The 18,395-nt window shown below is 42.4% G+C and overlaps 1 protein-coding gene across 1 annotated transcript in view; it reads left to right on the top strand.

The window, feature by feature from the left end:
• The window catches only part of PIGN (phosphatidylinositol glycan anchor biosynthesis class N), a 103,435-nt gene extending 86,935 nt beyond the window's left edge, over positions 1-16,500 (top strand). Inside the window, exon 31 of the mRNA XM_063130267.1 lies at positions 14,021-16,500. Within this exon, the coding sequence (XP_062986337.1) occupies positions 14,021-14,144 (124 nt within the window). The 3' untranslated portion in view covers positions 14,145-16,500. The remainder of the gene's footprint in view (positions 1-14,020) is intronic.
• The last annotated feature ends 1,895 nt before the right edge of the window (positions 16,501-18,395 follow it).

Genomic DNA, 18,395 nt, shown 5'->3' with positions numbered 1-18,395 from the left:
CGAGGCGAGTCGGGCAACCCCTGAAGCAGCCCCGAGGTGGATCGGGAATGCTTTGGGGGCTCTGAACCGGCCTCCAAGGCAGATCGGGGTCCCTGCACAGCCCTAGTATAAATATGGAATTGTGTCTTCTGCAATTGCATCTCCCCCTCTCCTCCACATCCATCAGCATCTTCTTCGTCCAACATTGGCTTGTCCACTTGCCCCAGGAGGACAGAGTTCCTTATCCTGAAGGACATATCCACAGCACTAGCATCTTCAGTGGTCATTTGACTGGGTCCAGGAGGTGGAGGATAGTATGTCAGGGTTGTTAATAGTTAGGCATATACATATTCTGCACCTTCCCCAAACACCTTTTGAGTTGCTCCTCTGTTGCCAATGATTTAGGCACACATCCTATAACTGCCTACCAACTGCAAAACAGTTTTTCAACAGTGTGGGCCAGTTTTCACAAACAAGGTGTCGTAGAATTATTTTATTCCTGAAGCCATTTCAGAAAATAGTTCCAAATTTAGATATTATTTTGGAAAGCTTCTGTTATTTGGGCACTGAAAGAAGGTCAGTGCTTATTAATGGGAGGAAAAAATCCAGTAATCATATTCTGGACTATTGAATTTTCCAAAACTGCTAATGATCTCATTACTTCTTTACACTATTTTATTCAGTGTATTCTTGTGGCATTTACATCCCTAATGTATTTGCACATTTAATTGGACTGCCATTTTTCTGCTTTTCACAGTTCGTTGACAAGGATATTAAGTAATAGCATACCTTGTTACCCATCCTAGTTGCATGGTACTTGGTAAATGGCCAAGCTGATGTTGGTTCTTTTCCTGTAAGCAATAAATCTTCACCCTACCTCTTCAGATACAGGGACAGAGCTTCATATCACAGTAAAAATGGAGCCGGTAGTGAAAAGTTAGCCTCCTAGTGATATTTCTCCCTCTGTAATGTGTAGTGTTTGTTTGTTACATGTATATTCAAGCCTTTCCTCCAAGGAGCCCAAAGCAGTGTACGTGATCCTCCTCACAACAACAACCTTGCCAGGTAGGTTAGGCTGAGAGTCAGTGCCTGTCCCGAAGTCACCCAATGAGCTTCATGGCCATGTGGGGATTAGAACTCTGGTCTCTCTAGTCCTAGATCAACATGCTAACCATGACACCACACGGGCTCACAGGAGACAGACAAGTAAATCATGTCTGTCTCTTGACATCTCCATGTAGTGCATTTCCCCATTCTACTAGCCTCGATAGGTGATATTGAGCATGGACAGAGTGCTGATTTCACAACACGAATAAGTCTTTCTGCACATCATAGTGGGATGGAGTGGGGGGAAGAGAACTCAGTGCCAAGCCTGCTATTAGCAGCAGCAGCCCTGTAGCTCTGTCCTAGATGAATTTAATTCACTGTGTAAGAGCTACATCCTGTGACTGAACTTGCTAGGTGGCAATGTTAAAAATGTTTGCTAGGGTTGCAGACTTGGTTCTGGCTTAACCGGAAATCTTACTCTCTGTAGATACAGAGACAAGCAAGCAGTAAGCCAGAATTTGCATGTACCACCCATAAATGGTGAGTGCTCTTTAAAGGGCAAATAAAGTCCACTACTGTCCTAATAGAGATAACGCAGAGTGTCAGATGGGTTTGCAGCCAGGATAATGTCGAGAAAGAGCTCCTGAGAGCAGGATTTAAGTCTTCCATCTTAACACGCTTCCCTACCGTCGCTTTGCCTCCTGCTTCTGTCCCACAGTAGGGACGAACAGCTTTCTCTTTCTTCACACAGGCAAGAAAGAGGAATCAAGCAATAACCACGTAGCCTATTCAGTGGGCGATTTTATCACCCAGCTTCTCCTTTGCACAGCAGGAAACGGCGACATATTTTGTTATAGTAAAAAAAGGGGGGATTTTCTGGGTCTTATTTTTTGACGGAAAAGAGCAGGAGGTGCAGGGGATGGGCAGGGGGCGTCATCAAAAAGACCTGCGAACGTCCATGAGTGGCCAGTAATGAGCATGCTATAAAACACTCGTCTGATAACGCTCTTAGTCTTTACTAGGTGCCAAGCCCTGCCACATGGGAAGGGCAAGAAGTGATGTTACAAAGAGTGCCCTAGTGGGAATGGCAGGAGTTGGCGCTTGCCTGTCTGCTGAGTAGCCCAGGGTCTTCAAACGCAGTGAGCAATGTGAGCTCCCGATGACGAAAGCCGGCTGATCTTCCATCACCACATCCCTTAGGATTGTAGGTTTCACCAAAACTTCTCAGCCAGCATATCCAATTTATTACAGTCGATCGAGGTAGGCAAACTCTTGCCCTCTGGTTGTTTAGGACCGCAGCATATTTGATTGATTGATTGTGTTGGTGGTTTTATTGTATTTTATTATGTATTTGTGATTTTAGAGTCACGCTTTTAATGTTGTTTTTATGTGTTGTTTAATGTTGTTTTTTTATAAAGGTGGTTAACTGCCCTGGGCTCTTTGGGCAGTATCCAGTGCTGTCACAGCACTCAGTCTAATTACGTTGCACTAGCATAAAGCAACACTAGTGCAATGTTGTTACACTTGCTAGGGAAAAGCAGCGGTTTGTTACTGCGCTGTCGAAATTTGGTAGCAAATCACTGCTTTTTCCCTTTGCCTAGCGAGTGCTGCTGCTGATGCACTAGCATTGGTTTATGCTAGCACAACATCATTAGCACTAGCACTGTGACAGCATTGGATACTGCCATTTATCATCTTCTGTGCCCCAACCAAATGAGACCTTTTCAGTGGTGGCACCCAAGTAGTGGAATGCTCTCCCCAGAGAGGTTCACCTTTCCTGTACTTTAGTCTTTTCAGCAGCAGTGAAGATCTTTTCATCCTCCTAGGCATTTTAGACCTTCAGTTTTTTTTAAAAAAAGTTTTTTTTTAACCTTTACACTGCTGTTTGCTTTTACTTTGGTTTAAACTTTTAACAGTTTTCTATTACGTTTTCTTATATTGTTGTATTTTATGGTTCTCAGTTTTTTGAACCACCAGCTATTGGTCAGTGTAGAACTGTAATGAATAAATATGTGTGTGAAGAAGTGCAGGATATGAATCAAACCAATTAATCAATAAACTCCCATAATCCCTGACCATTGGCCATGCTGGCTGGAGTTTATGGGAGTTGTAGTCCAAAACATCTGGAGGGCACTGGATCGCCTCCCAGTATTTAGATGATGATGATGCTTTGAGACAGCTTAATTGTAAATTATGGAAGAGCTTTCACAAATTACAACTAAACACTTGGAGCCATTTGGAAAAGTTTATGTACAGTTTATATATACATGCAAGGAACACACAGCCCTGCCATGCTGCTTCCAGATTCCTGATATTGGTAACTTTCTTTCAAGGAGTCACTTGAATTTGAAAGGGTCCCTCTAAAGCATGGACAGTTGGACACAGAACCTCAGCCCCAAGCGCCACATCTGGTCTTATGGGGATGCCAGCCTGGTCCAGCAGGACTCTCCAGAAAGCCAGGCCCTCTTCCTCTGGCCCCAGTCCCTTCCCTGCAGTCACTGGTCGTCAGGTGGTTTCTCAGCTTTTGTGCAGTTTTCTGCCCATGATAAAAGTTTGAAATGCCTCTTCTAAGGTGTACATACTGGCAGCAAGAGCTTTAAGCTACAATAGGGCAATGTTTTTGGTTTTGAACCCTAATCCTTCCCCTCACTATTGGATTGTGGGCCCCAAGAGTTTCTCCGAAATGGAATTCAGTCCCCGGGCTGAAAGAGGTTCTGCACCTCCGCTCTAAAGTTTCAGCCGTGGCAGTGGCTGCCGTGGCATGCAAGAGCTTTCTCACCGCTTATCATCATTATGTGAGTAATCACTCTGAAGCCCTGTCTTCCCGGAGGCTGAAAATACCTATAAATTATAAAATGTCATGTTTAGGGCATTCATTTATCACCTTTTAGTGATACATGAATCACCTTCCCCGCATCAGCAGACAATCTTTGGTGTAAACACCCGCACCCATGGGAACTCTTTCTAAACTGGCTCTTGGGCTTTAAAACACACCATTTTACAGAGTAGAGGTCACCTCCATGTGAAGGCTTCGGCTACAGTGTTTACACAGAGTCTCGATGCTTGGCTATACTTCTGGGCTGAAATAGGAAAACAATCTAAAGAATCCCATCCTAGCCACTACTGTTTCTTCTACCAGTTGAGTGATAGTTTTTCTGTTTAGCAGGAGATATACATATCTATATCTGTCACTCATGTGGCTTATATGTTTCTGATATATACTGCAAAGGTCAAAAGTAATTTCTGCTGCCTATCAATGATTTTTGGGCAGTGGTCCCAGTGACCCCACCCCAAAGCAATCCTTTCCTTCCTACCTTTATCTCTGTGTTGTCTCTGAATTTACCTTGGTTCCACTCTCCATTTCTTATGGATGTCTCTGATTCTGCCTGAGTCCTGACCCTAAGCTCATCCTGAAGTTTGGGGTGATCTACCCCTTCTGAAAAGTATACTCTACAGTCCTTGTAAGCCTAAAGCCCATTTTATAAGGCAGGTGGGGAATGGCATGCTTGACCAAGAGCCTTTGTAAAATAATTCCTGCCTCTGGAAAACTAGCAGTTCAGGGGGAACTTACTTTTCTGTGCGATGTGTCTGTTTTTATATACAGCAAAGTTTTTATGTGGAGAAGTATTCAAATATACTATCTCCCACCAGTAGTATATACCTAGGACAGCTTTACCAAATGGTTTTTCTGAACGTGTAAACTGCACTTCTACGTACGTGCCGTGTGTCTGTTCCCAAATCCTCTCATATATTCATTCAATGTCTCCCCATCCCATATTCCTGTCTTTCCACCAGTTCCCCTGATTTATATACATTCTTACTGACCTTCACCTGAGATGAAGGAGTCATATATTAGATATTATTGTAACCGTGGACTTGGTCCGATGTACAACGTAATGGTGTAAGGACATCAACCCAAGCTGTTATAACTAGATACTGCCTTTTTGTTCAGGAAGCATGGCTTTTTGTTTCCTTTTAAAATTACAATGCTACTCCGGCATGAAAACTAATTTTCCAAGCAGAGCTGCCTGCAGGCATTGCAGTACTGGTTGCTGATAGCCTCAGATATATTGGCAGGCTGCCATTATGTGATAACAAATGGAGTAGGAATTGCTTTTAATTGCATTCTATTTGTAGCATGATTTCTTTCCCTCCACAGCATTTTTGCTGAGCATTCTTCTGCTTAGCTAAATCTAGCGCAGCGTATAAGGGAGGAATGAGTCCGGCACAGTACCGACGATGGTCTCCGCACCAATCCTTTCTAAATGCCTTAGGTCTGGTTCACACATGCTGTCTTCATCCTTTGATGACTTCAGCATGAAGTGGGGAATCACATGTGTGAATGAGCCATCCCGCAACTGGTAGAACATTCAAATCTCCTCCCGCCCCTGCAAATGCCGTGCTTTTCAAAGGACTCCTGTTTGTGTGTTTCACTCTCAGGTGCCATCAAATCAGGTACACACACATAGTCCATGTCTTACGGAGCTATTTCACGGTGTGTTTCAAGGTGGAGTTATAGAGAAATGTGTTTCTGTTTTTCTGCTAGGCCACTGTATTGTACATTTCTCATTTCCATTAATGTAATATATTGATGTGAAATAGGTTTCTATTGGTGGAGGAGTTGTTCTCTGTGTTGGAGTTGAGGCTCTACCTGTCTTGTATTCACCCTTTTGGGCAGGTTGCTTATCCTTTGCTATGCCTCCCATGGTAGCTTTCTTTTGTGGTGGAGCCCATGACAGTACCACGAAATGCCAAATTGCCCATAGCCCAAAACAGTTGCCTAACTCCTGTTCTAAAGCCTTGACTGTTATAGTCCTTTTGAACTTGTCGTTTTCAATCTCAATGCTGTGGCTTGGCCTCTTTGCTTTTCTCACTCTTTTCTTCTTACCAGGCCTTGGATTGCCTTTTCTGTTCCTTATCCACAGAAGTGGAATGCCCTTAAGCCAAGAGTTGCTTTCTTTTTTTAAAATCATTCTGGCAATCTGCACGTGGCTCAGAGGCACTCAGCACAGAGAGCCTTTCCCCTGTGAAGGAGCCAGGTTCTGTTAGTCTGTCGCATTTGTATCTCAACCTTTCTCTAAGGAGCTTAGGGCGGCACACTTGTTTCACCCCTTGTTTCCTCACAACAACCCCCTGAAGCAAGGTTTTTAAAAACAGATTGAAGAATGAGTTTATTTATTTATTTATGTATGTATGTACTGCTGAGTATAGTTGTCTCCAGACCCCCAGAAGGGGAAATGAGAAATTCATTGGCCCGGTTCAGAAGACAACTCAAATCAAGTTTTTTGTTAAAAAAAAAAGCCTTAACCAATGTGGTTTAAGGTGTCTTCTGAATAGGACCATTGTGTTGTATCCAATGGCGTCATTCTGCCAACACGTAGCTTCTGTTTCTCATGGGAAACCTCTTTTTATCCTTGCCCATGTGTCAAATCCAATATTTTGATTCTGTTTAGTTTGCGCAAACCGTGGTACAAGCTGTTGCACAAGATGCTGCGCAAGCTGTTGAACAACGGGTTGTACAAGCTGCTCCAAAAAGCACTGCACAAGCTGTTCTGCAAATTGTTGCACAAGGGATTTTGTAACTCATTACTAGGCATTACATGTGCTAGTTGTGCTAGTTCTGAGTTATACCAATGTTCTGGTAGCAGAAAAAATTATATGAGTTGGTGGCCTTCTGCTAGCGGTTTGTGCAACGCATCATGCAACCCCTTGTAGAAACTTGCTCAACGATAAAAACAAGAGTTTCCACAACTGGTAGAAGCTTTGCGCTAGCAGAATAATATTATTAGATACAAGTCACTGTGTGCAACTCAATGCACAAAACCCTCTTCATGTTCTTTTCAGAGCTACTCTCAAAGGTGCAGTATTGCTGTTCTACAGGAGTTGTCTCGGGGGTCCAATTTCCATAGGCACAACTTTTCCCATCGTATACAGGGGCTGTTGTAGAAGTATAGCCTGAGAAAATAGAACCATTGGTGGAAATATTTTCAGGCAAGAATCCAGTGCCTTCAGAGTTACAACAGAGGCAGAATGGGCTCGTCCCCTCCCCACTTGGTTTTGGCATTAGGGCTGATTTATTTCCCTGCTTTTCAGCAATGAGTGATAGACAGAAAGCCAGCACATGGAACAGAAGTTGTTGCAGACGGGCTGGCTGACTTGTGGGCTATATTAAAGTTACATTTCAAAAGACCTGCAAACTCAGCCCTCCCCATTTGAGGAAGATTAGTAGCACCCTCAGGAATGGGACCCACATGGGACTCACATAACTTGGGGATTGCCAAGCCTGGAAATGGAAAGTGGGACTATTTACCTCAGCCAGCCCTAACTGACACAGCTGAAAAGCGACCTAGGTCAAGAACAGACCATGGTCATTTGAGGGTTTGGCCCTGAAGCTTGGCCTTGAATTGACTGGTTTGGCTAAAGGGAGACCGTCAGAGCAAACATTCATACAGAGGTTGCACAGTGGAAGAAGGTGCCTCATGACGCTTCTTTTAATAATCTCACTTGCTCAGGACACTACATAAAAGATGTGGAACTGACCCATATTTTCTAAGTGTGCACATCTGAGTTAACAGCACACAACCCCCAAACACTTTTGTTTTGCCCCTGGCTTGACAGTCTCCTGCTATGGCAACTAGTCAAGGGAACAAAAGTCTGGCCAGTTGGCAAGCTGAAACGCTGTTCCCAGGAGTATCGCACACGCTTTCTCACTTCCCTGTTTAAGAATAGTTCCTTAAACCACATTGTTTTCTTCTTCTTCTGGTGACTTAAATGTTTTTGTTCTTTCATTCATATTGGAATAATTTATTTAATATTAAATATTATTCTTGGCAGTGTGCATGGCTTGTGAAGTTCCCCATTCTTCTATGTGTGCGCCCAAGTTGTTTTGGATATACATATGTATTCTTGCCTCTTATTTGCTTTTTCTTCTTCTCCTTTTCTTTCTGTCCTTTTTGTGAGTTAAACTGTGAGATACCTGAACAGAGATGACTTTTGCTTTGGTAAATCATCTAATATAACTAAGGCAGTGCATAAATATTAAAAAATTATTATTAATTATAAAAATAAAAGTCTTGTTTCATGAATGATATCTTTGCCATCTGGCAGTAGCATTGCAATTCCAAAAAATCTTCCATTGGTGTCCTGGAAATAGCTTTATGATGCTTGTCTTCTTTATAATGGGAAGATAGCTGAAAAAAAGTGAAAGCTGCATCTTGAGAATTTTGGCCCACCAAACATAAAGAAGTTATGGCTTTTTATGTAGGGTGACCATATGAAAAGGAGGACAGGGCTCCTGTATCTTTAACAGTTGTATTGAAAAGGGAATTTCAGCAGGTGTCATTTGTATATATGAAGAACCTGGTGAAATTTCCTCTTCATCACAACAGTTAAAGCTGCAGGTGCCCTGCCCTCTTTTAAATCTGGTCACTCTAGTCTAGTATAGCTCCTGCAGCTTTAACTGTGGTGATGAAGAGGGAATTTCACCCGGTTCTTCATGTATCCAAATAACACCTGCTGTAATTCCCTTTTCTATGCAACTGTTAGAGATACAGGAGCCCTGTCCTCCTTTTCATATGGTCATCCTATTTTAAGGTGGCTTTAAAATGTTGCACTAATGCTGTGGGGGTGCTTGAAATTCTGGAAGAATGTAAAGGGCCTCCATATAGGTATTTCCCACTGAATGGGACTCACATGCGGTTGCAAGCCTTTAAGATTCTACATTAAGCCTGTAGAATCAACCCATGGACAAGTGCCTCCCACGGGACTAGTGATGCTTTAAAGGGCCCTTAATTAGTCACAGCCAGCGTGATTACCACTCTACCCAACTTTCTTTGACTTTCTCAAACCAGGCCAAAGGCACACACGTTATTTGGTGAGGTGGAGGAGCCCTCTCAGGATGAAATCAAGAATAGAGTTAGTGCCCTGACTGGCTATGTAGTTCAAACGTCTGGCTACATGTGAATTAAATCTAAAAGCCTTTAAAAATCTAAAACTCTTAAAAAACAAAATAGGCTTCTTCTCATGTGCATCTCTGCACGATTAGTTCAAAAGGAAAGAGTGGAAAGAATTCACATCAGGAATCAGAAGGCATTAAAATGTCTAAGGAAGGTGCTTTATTGATACACTAACCAGCTTCCTCAAATCCCAGCCTGTTCCATTGATGTTCCTGCCATAATCCTGACTTAATATGAGCAGCCTCCAAGTCATGCTGTGTCCTTTGTCCTGATGAGCAGCTCCATTTGTAAGCTTTAATTAACGCAAGCGAGTGCATTGTCCAAGCTGTTAAGCAGCTGTAGCTCTGTGGTAGAACATATGCTTTGCACATATAGGCCCAAACTCAGTCCCCTTTCTGGAATGCAATGATATGGAATTCGAAATAGTCCTCTTCCTCTTGAGTTGTTAGTCCAGGTACAAGAGAGCTAGCAGAAATAGATGTTAACAAATTGAAATTACAGCTAATAGAAGAGGAAACGTACTTTCATTTCGAGAGACAAGAGTCTCACAAAGCTATTGCAATTAGAATCTTCTCACAGATAAGATAGAGACTTACGTGAGGTAAAGGCCAAGACATCTCACCTCTCCTGTAATTGCCCTCTCTTTTCGTAAAGTCAGTTTGATAAATTAAATGGGTTGAATCAGTTGTGCAAGCATAAATCCACAAGCGCAACAGGACTTTCTCCTTCCTTCTGTCCTTCCACAAAGCCTTCCATGCTGTCTGAAAATCTGCTTTGGGGGTTTCCCAGCCCCTGGAGCAGATTTTGAGGGTACATGGGACTCTCAAGGGAAGGGGGAATGATGCCTCTCTGGTTCTGCTGTGGAACTGCTTCTGTCAGTGGAATAACACCATTGGATTCAACCCAATATTTGAATCCATGGAAGATCATCATATAATGTTTATAACAACAACAAACAAAACCATGCCACAATTTCTTACCACAACTAGCCTGGCAAGATGTTCAGATTAATGTGTTTTTGATTTAAGTTGTGGACCATCTGTGACTTCTGCCATTTCTGTAGCACTTCCTACTCTGTGTTCAACCTTAGCCAATGTAGGCCTAAGTAACATGGTCTTAAAAACAAAACACAGGATTACAGCAGTGTCTCAGTCCCATTTTTTCTGCAGGTTGCTCTAAATGGTGTGTGGTGGGGGTGTTGAAAGAGTGGCCAGGGCACTCCAGGTTACATAGTACAAAGCAAATGAGAGAGTGCATTTGGGAAAAAGGAAGTATGCAGTTGCATATAAATGGAGGCATGGTAGTTTATCTGGCTGTGAAGACACTGATTGGACAACTGCTACATTCATTAGCTATGGATTTGATTTATCCACAGCGGATTCATGTCATTGTTCATTTAACAGGGTACTCTTTTTGTTGTTGTTCTTATGTGAAGATGATCTCTTTGGAGGACACACACAACACACACAAAAAGCAGCCCTGAGCACTAGCACTCTGAATATGGTCTATGTATATCGCAGCTCCTTATAATCGTATACCCTTTATTTGTGACTAGCCAGTCCAGACAGGATTTTTGTGTCCATGTTTTCCTTTTCTTATCTCTTTTCTCTGAATTTGCAGTTAGGTAAAGCTATTTTCCATCCATAGTACATCGCTTTCCTGAACCAAGTTCTCCAAGGCAACTTTGGTGTCCGTGCAATCAATTTTGCACACTGCATGTACAATTAAAAAGCTGCCTTCATAGTTTCAATAATTCGTTTAGCCGCATCAGTGGGTATCAGCAAAACTGAGTATTGCCCCCCCCAAAAAGGGGGGGAACCCAAGGCGCTTATATTCTAAAATTCAGCACAGCCGAGGCATAAAAGGAAGATGCAAAGGGAAGGTCAACTGAAAACGGGCATAATTCAATTCAGTTACACAAGTTTAGCTTTAGTTTCAATAGGGGATGAAGAGTAAGGTGTTGTGCCAAAAGCTTCACAAAAAAGGGAAATTTTATGGAAGAGAAAAAGCTGGTGACACACAGGCATTTTAGGAGAAGTTCCAGGCATAAGGTAGAAGAAGGGAGAAAAAGTGGAGTTGCACATTATATTTAATATAATACACCTTGGTTATTAGGTTGTGTGCTGAGCTGATTCTGGACATATTTCAAGGTAAATACCAGAGAATCAACTCAGTCAATGATGGGTTGACTATTGGATTTGGAGTCTCAGTTGTGTGCCTGGCATGTAGCCAAATTCTACTGAAGACAATAGACCGTTTCCACTGACTGTGTAGATTCTCTAGGGCTGTGCAGTTTGAACTTCTGCACTGAATGAACGAACAAACTATGAAGTCATGAACTCTTTTTAATTATTCATTGTAATTAAAATTTCATCCAAGTTCTCAAAGGATTAAAGCACAAATTAGAATATTCATCGAAGGATCTGTGTATTTTTTTTTTGAAAAACAACAACAGCAACACTTGTTTTGTAAATGTGGAAAGCCATGCTTTATCCCTCGCCAGCAGCTTGTACTTTGGGGAGGCAAGAAAGGCTAGGATGTAGGCTGTTAGTATGAAACTTTCTCAAAAGCGTTCGAGAAAAGCTCAGCAGCAATTTTATTCTCTTTTAAGCCATCCTGAAGTGCAGGGGGGAAAAAGAGTTCAGCCTAAGCAGCTGGGTTGCAAGATTAGTTTTTTTTCCCCTCCCAAGAGAGGCTCATGTTATCAGTTTACTACAAGCGTTCCTGTGAACTGCAGAGTCCAAAGGGTGCTGTCCAGGCTGCTGAACAGCAATGCCTTCTGCACTTTGGCAAGCCAGATTGAATATTATCAGTTTCTGAACTTGCACCTTCTCTATGGAAGTGGAGTGGCGGCGGCGGCAGCAACAATAAGTACTTGAATGTGCCATTTCTGTATAGCTGGAACAGGGGGTGGGGGGTCCTTGGCTATTTTAAAGAGCAATGTAGCTGATTTTACATCACTGAAAATGTTCCCATTCCCTCTCTTAGCAAGTGCTTCTATTTTCATTGCTTGACGTACAATCTATTTGTTGCTGGCTTGGAGGCACTCTAGTCTTATGAGGCCATCAAGGTGGGGCATTTTGGTGGACTTTGATTGTTGGAACTGTCAGGCCATCCTGTTAGCTAATATCTTGAGATTAATATTCTTGTTTCATCCTAGTCAGTTATCCCAGCTTCTTCACTTGAAGAGTCCGCGATTCTCTACTCTGAAGGAACCATGCTTTTGCCACAAATGGAATGCTAGACCTTGGCCTAATCTACACCAAGCAGGATATTCCACTGTGAAAGTGGTATGAAAGCAGTATATAAAAGGCAGGAGCCACACTACTACTTTATAGTGGTATTGAAGTGTACTGACAACTATTGGGGCCTATTGACACATACCATCTTACTACTATATCCTGCTTGGTGTGGCTCCTGCCTTTTATATACTGCTTTCATAGTGCAATATCCTGCTTGGTGTAGATTTGGCCCCTGTGTGGTTGTGGTCCCAGCCTGGAGATCTTACATTAGGATCTTACGTGCCAATAGAATTTCAAACATATAGACCTTCAGGCAGGAGTTCCAGATCGGCCTCACCCAACCATGGTATCCCTCAGACGTGTTGGATTGCAACTCCCATCATCCCCAACCAGCTGGATTGGAATGATGGAAGTTTGAGTTCAACACAACACATCTGGAGGGTGTCAAGTTTGGGGAGGCTGTTCTACAGCATTAAACTCCCACATGTTAGCTGAGTATCCCTCCTGTTAAACCAATTCAGATTTTGAACTTTGCTGTCCTGGGGGGAAAAAAACACTGTGTCCTTCAAGTGGGAAGGTAGATTACCTGAAGGTTAAGACATCTGTATATCAGCAACAGGCAGGTAGTTTTCAATATCCCTCCCTTGAAGCTAAGCAGATGTCAACCTGATCAATATTCTGAGTGAGAGAACACTGCCCCATTTAACAGTAAGATATGCATATAACAAATATTGTCAGGGAGTGGGGAGGCTGAAATCCTCATGAAAAACAAGTTGTTCCAATTGGTTCTGGATTCCAAAGGGAAAGGCACAATTGCTTTTAAATGCATGATTATTTTGTTTTAATATGCAACAACTACTCGTTATAGGAACAGACATTTTGGGAAAGATAACAAACTTCTTCCCCAAAATGTCTCTTCCTATAATTGTCTAATGCTGGTAGCCCCATTAATAGGAATGAATCAGTTGCCACCGAACTATCTCAACAATGTCAATTAGGCGTAATTATGGCTACCTTTTCATGATGTTTTTTTCCTCTATTTCTAGTGGCTAAAGCTCAGCAACATGAGGGTCTGATTATTATTATTTTATAAAACCAGATCCATCTCATGCTTTGTTGGGAAAGCACGATACCTTCTTGAAGCTCCCAACCTTGGTTATCAGCACTACCTTTCTGTAATTATCTAGTTCATCTCTTGTTTGCAAGGTTGTATGATGTAAACTATGCACACAATCCCGTTGACATGGTAGTGTCTATGACCCTGTTCTGACGCAAATTCACTCTGTAATTCTGACACAATGTTGTATGTGTTTTTAAAGGGTTTTGGGCTTCATCAATTAAGCCATAATAATGGAAAATAAAGGAATGCATCCCAAGAGTCTATTTCAGCATGTGGCAGCCTCCAGAAGGTCTGTGTGCATTGACTCACAGCCCATGGACTACTAAGGCTCAAGCCCTCCATGTAGTAAACCCAATAGCAGACATGTGAACATAGTGTTTTGGATAACCATGATATTCCAAGCAGTCCTGAAATACCTTATCAACCTTTCAGATCCATTACAACCTGCATGCTCATCTATGCCTTTTCTATTCTATCTGTTGTTGTTGTCTGCATCGCTATTGCCAGAGCTTAACATAATTAATAAATGGATACCGACGACTGAACCTGCTTGTTTATGGGTAGGAACCAAGATTGTATATCTTACCAGTAAATTTTACCAGTAACCTTAGCCTTCTCTAGACTTGTTGATTTTATCATCTGTTCCTTTCTGATCCATAATTTTCTATTTGTTGCAGCATCAGCCATTACGTCCTTGTGATGTCCTTCACTATTTTCCTGATGCTCTTAAGTGGAGCGGCCCAGCTGCTCACTACGAAAAAACTAGCACTTTGGGAAGAATCTAAGCACCATCCGCTATGACAAATGACTGAGATGCCCGTGTTGTTGGAACTTTCACTCTTCCTGAGGGACAAAACTATGAGATTGGCTGCTAAAAATTCCTGAAGAACTTGATGGCACAAACAACGGCTAGATCCCCTTTCTCTTTGGAATTGAACCTTGCCCCCACCCTCTTTCTCTCGCTCTCGCTCTTTTTTAAAGGAAGGGGAGAGGAAAAGATCTATAGGCCTCCTGCCGGAAAATGAATAACGATGTGTCCTGTTTCCATGTTAAGGATGAGTACTGAGGTTGATTTCTCAGTTGGGATTCAAATGGGTGACAGGGAAGGAAATTAGCTCTTGCTTGGAAGGCAGAGCAAAACAGTTCCAGGCCTGCTGGCCACAGGGCAGGTGTGCGTCTCGTCCATTGTCTCTTCAAATCAGTGCCTATTTTTGGACCAAATAATGGACTGCAGTGCCAAGAATTTAGCATGCTCTGAGATTTATTGCAGGCTATTTTTCACATCTTGAGGTTAAGATCAAGTTTAGAGACTTGCATATGATGGGATGAGACTAAAGCTTGAGTTCTTCTATTTTTTTTTAAGTATGTGTCTGTGTAAAGAACACTGGAAAATGCCTTCTACTGAGTCAGACCTTTATCAAGCTCAGTATTGTTGGCACTGACTGGCAACAGCTCTCTAGACTTTCAGTCAGGGGTCTTTCTTATTCTTACCAGGAGATGCCATGGATTGAAACTGGGACGTCCTGCATGCAAAGCACCCACTGAGCTATTTGAAAAGAAAAATATTAACTTTTTCCTGCTGCTAGATATTCCCCCATACACTTGAAGGACCCAATTTTCTCTTCAAACTGAAGCATCAAAAGATTCCTGCAAAGACCTTGTTTGTCACAGTTAGGCTGAAGGATAGTGACTTGCCCAAGCTCTCCCTTGCAGCCCTTGCAGAGACTGAAATCCACCTTTCCCCACCCAAACTCTTATCCATGACACAGACACAAAATGCTCCATCGAAGGAAATTGGCAAATTGTAAAGCTACAGAGAATGAAAAGTATGTAGGATAAGAGAGTCCTATTTTACATGCTTGTTGCACCCATGAGGTCAAAGGTATGCTGGAATTCACAGAACTGGTAGTCTGGGAAATGGCATAAGGGTCCATCCAGTCCAGCATTATCTTCACACAGTGGGCAACCAGCTGCCTGTGAGAAGCCCACAAGCATGGTATGAGTGTAACGGCACGCTCCCACTTGTGTCCATTAGCAACTGGTGTATGTAGACATTCTGCCTCTGATAGTGGAGGTAGCATAAAGACTAGTCGCCATTGATGACCTCATCCTCTATGGGTTTGTCTAATTCCCTCTTAAAGCCATCCAGATTGGTGGCCCTCATTATATCTTATGGTAGCAAATTCTATAGCTTTAACTATGCACTTTGTGAAGAAGTGCTACTTTTTATCTGCCCTGAATCTCCCACCAATAAGCTCCATAGGATGACCATGAAGACCCAATGTCTTCATAGGTGGCTACCTAGTCAACGCTTGCAATCCTCTGTTCCACAAAACATCAGTTAGACAAAAGTTTATATCTTGACATTGTTGAAATCCAAAATTCCTGCTCTTAATTTGCTTATCTTTTAATGTAGGTCTAGTGGACTTTTAACAGTACAATCCCATGTGTCTCCCCAGTGAATTCAATGGGGCTTAGTCCCAAGTAAGCATCTGTATCTGGTCATCTTGCTTCCTGTGCCTGCACCTGTTGGTTTGTTCTGAGATAACCAAGTTGTGGGCATGGATTGATTTCAGTCATCTCCTGACTTAAACACATAATACAAATGTCTCAAATGGATATTTCACCTATGGTACACTGTAGTGGGAAGCAAATTTAGCTCTTTGGCAGTTCTTGTGTTGAAACCTTCATGCATTGGTGACTCTGAGAACCATCATTCTTCTGTTGCTTGGGGACTGGCTTGTGTGACCCCTAGATCTGTGCAGTTCTTAGGCTATGGTTTAGTCATAGCCTACCAATAAACTCCATTGTCTTGTTACTCTTCGTTACATGCTATAAGACAGCCTTCCCCAGCTTGGTTCGCTCCAGATCTTTTGGACTACAACTCCCATCATCTCTGACTATTGGCCATGCAGGCTGGGGCTGATGTTGTAGTTTAAAACATCTGGAGGGCACCAGGTTGGGGAAGGCTGCTGTAAGACATTTATTAAACAGCCTGCCATTGATGAATGGTGCAAATTTTGCAACATGAGATGAAACAATAAACAAGTTGGTGCCATTTCAACATACCTACCTCAAATAATTTAATTCTTTAAAAGAAATAAAATTTACAGATATTGAACTTCTAATATCAGTTACAGTAGTAGTCTTAAATAATTAGAGGGGCCCTTACAGTAAATACATGCGCTAACTTTTTTTAATGCAATGCTTAAAAATGCTGTCCTTCTATTGACTTTTAAGCTAAATAAATACAAATTGGTATTAGGTTATCATTCTCTGCTGAGCAAGCACTCAGGGTCCCAAGGAGACTATGGAAAATAATAGTGACACGACTTAGAAATGTATTCTTTTCCTAAGTGCTCAAAGCACTTTACATATAATAGGTTAGGGCTGATATAGATGTTGCTTTCTACCCACAAATGCTGACAAAAGAACTTATTTCCTGTGCAGCGGCACCACATGGCAACAGGTAACTTTTAAGAACTTCTGGCCTGTGTATTGTTTCAAAGCACGGAGGGATTGCTCACCAGTAGCAGTTGCCCCCCCGTATGTCTCCTCCACCCAGCTTTAAGATCATTGATGGAGGCTCCATTCCAAGGTAGATGGTGATGAGGCCTGATCTGCTTGCATAGGAAAAGGATTTTTGGCAGCAACTGCAAATGGCAAGTAATGCTTCTGTTCATGTTCATAAAAAGGAAAGCCACAAAGCAAAAGCCATAGCCATGCCTACCATGTTCATGTTGATAACCGCTTGCAGCCCCCAAAGTTCATCAAGCATTTCCTGTAGATCAGGGTCTTCCAGATGTTCCACATGTTCTTTATGCAATTATTTAACAGCAGAGAAGTCCTTGGGACAAAGTCTTCTAATTGTGGTTGCTCATGCAGCAAACTCTGGTCTTAAGCATGGAGAGCCAGTGAGTTTTGTGACACCTTAAAAACTAACACATTTATTATAGCATAAGCTTTCATATACTTCAACCCACTTCATCAGACACATTAAGTGTCCTCCTGAGTTCCAGGAGGTACGTATACACACAAGTGGTGAGGAGGTGATGGGGAGAGTAGAAGGAATTGAAATGTAGAAAATGCAGGCAGTGTTAATTATCTTATTTACAGTGGTCATTCACAAAATAGTTGTTGACTGATAACACAGACATCTTTGCATTGGTGACCTGATTAAGACATGCAGTATAGTTAAAACAAACACTGTTGTCCTTATTCAAGCCACAGGAGACAGAGTTGAACCGCTTGCGGAATTGTAGCTCAGTTCTTTCATGCTGAAATCTGTCTTTGAAGTTTTTTGGTTCAAGACTGGCCACCTTTAGGTCTGTGACAGAGTGCCCTGGGAGGTTGGAGGGTCCCCCTACTAGTTTTTGAACATTGCCATTACTGAAATATTAGATTTGGGTCTGTTTTGTGTAGAGACTGGCCTGTTTGTCCTATGCTGGATGTAGCAGGACATTGCTGAGAAATGATAGCATACATAACGTTGGAAGATGAGCAGGTATATGGACTCCTGATATTATTGTGGATGGCACTCCTTGGTCCTTTAATAGTGTTGCCAGAATAAACATGGGACAGAGTTGGGATCTAGGGTTTCACAGGGTTTGGTTCCTGTGCCTTTATCTGTTTTATTTAGCCTGATGTTGCTGGTGAGTAGCTGCTTTAGGTTGGGACCTTGTCTGTAAGCAAGTACAGGTCTACCACCCAAGGCCTGAGAGAGGTAAGTGTCATTTCCCACAACTGATGATACAGTTTGAGTGGTTTTAGCTGGGAACTGACTGACCCAGAAGAGAAAGCAACAGAACACCTCTTATTGACACCTACAGTCCCCCTGCCCCTAAAACCAATCAAAATGTATCCTCAGTGAACTACAGGCCGCCCTGGGCAAATACACTTGCCTTGCGCAGGCTTTGGGTGGTAGGCCTGCACTACCTTTCAGATAGTTGGGAGCTTATGCTCCATGAAGCTGCAGGCCGCCATGAGCCATTCAAAATGTTGCAAAACAAAACGTTAACATATTTGATAACCAGTGCTGTGGCTTTGAGTCAG

The sequence above is a fragment of the Elgaria multicarinata genome, chromosome 7, assembly GCF_023053635.1.
Source record: "Elgaria multicarinata webbii isolate HBS135686 ecotype San Diego chromosome 7, rElgMul1.1.pri, whole genome shotgun sequence".
NCBI classification, from domain to species: Eukaryota; Metazoa; Chordata; class Lepidosauria; order Squamata; family Anguidae; genus Elgaria; species Elgaria multicarinata.
The sequence above is the reverse complement of the archived record's forward strand: the minus strand, read 5'-3'. Positions and strand labels throughout refer to the sequence as shown.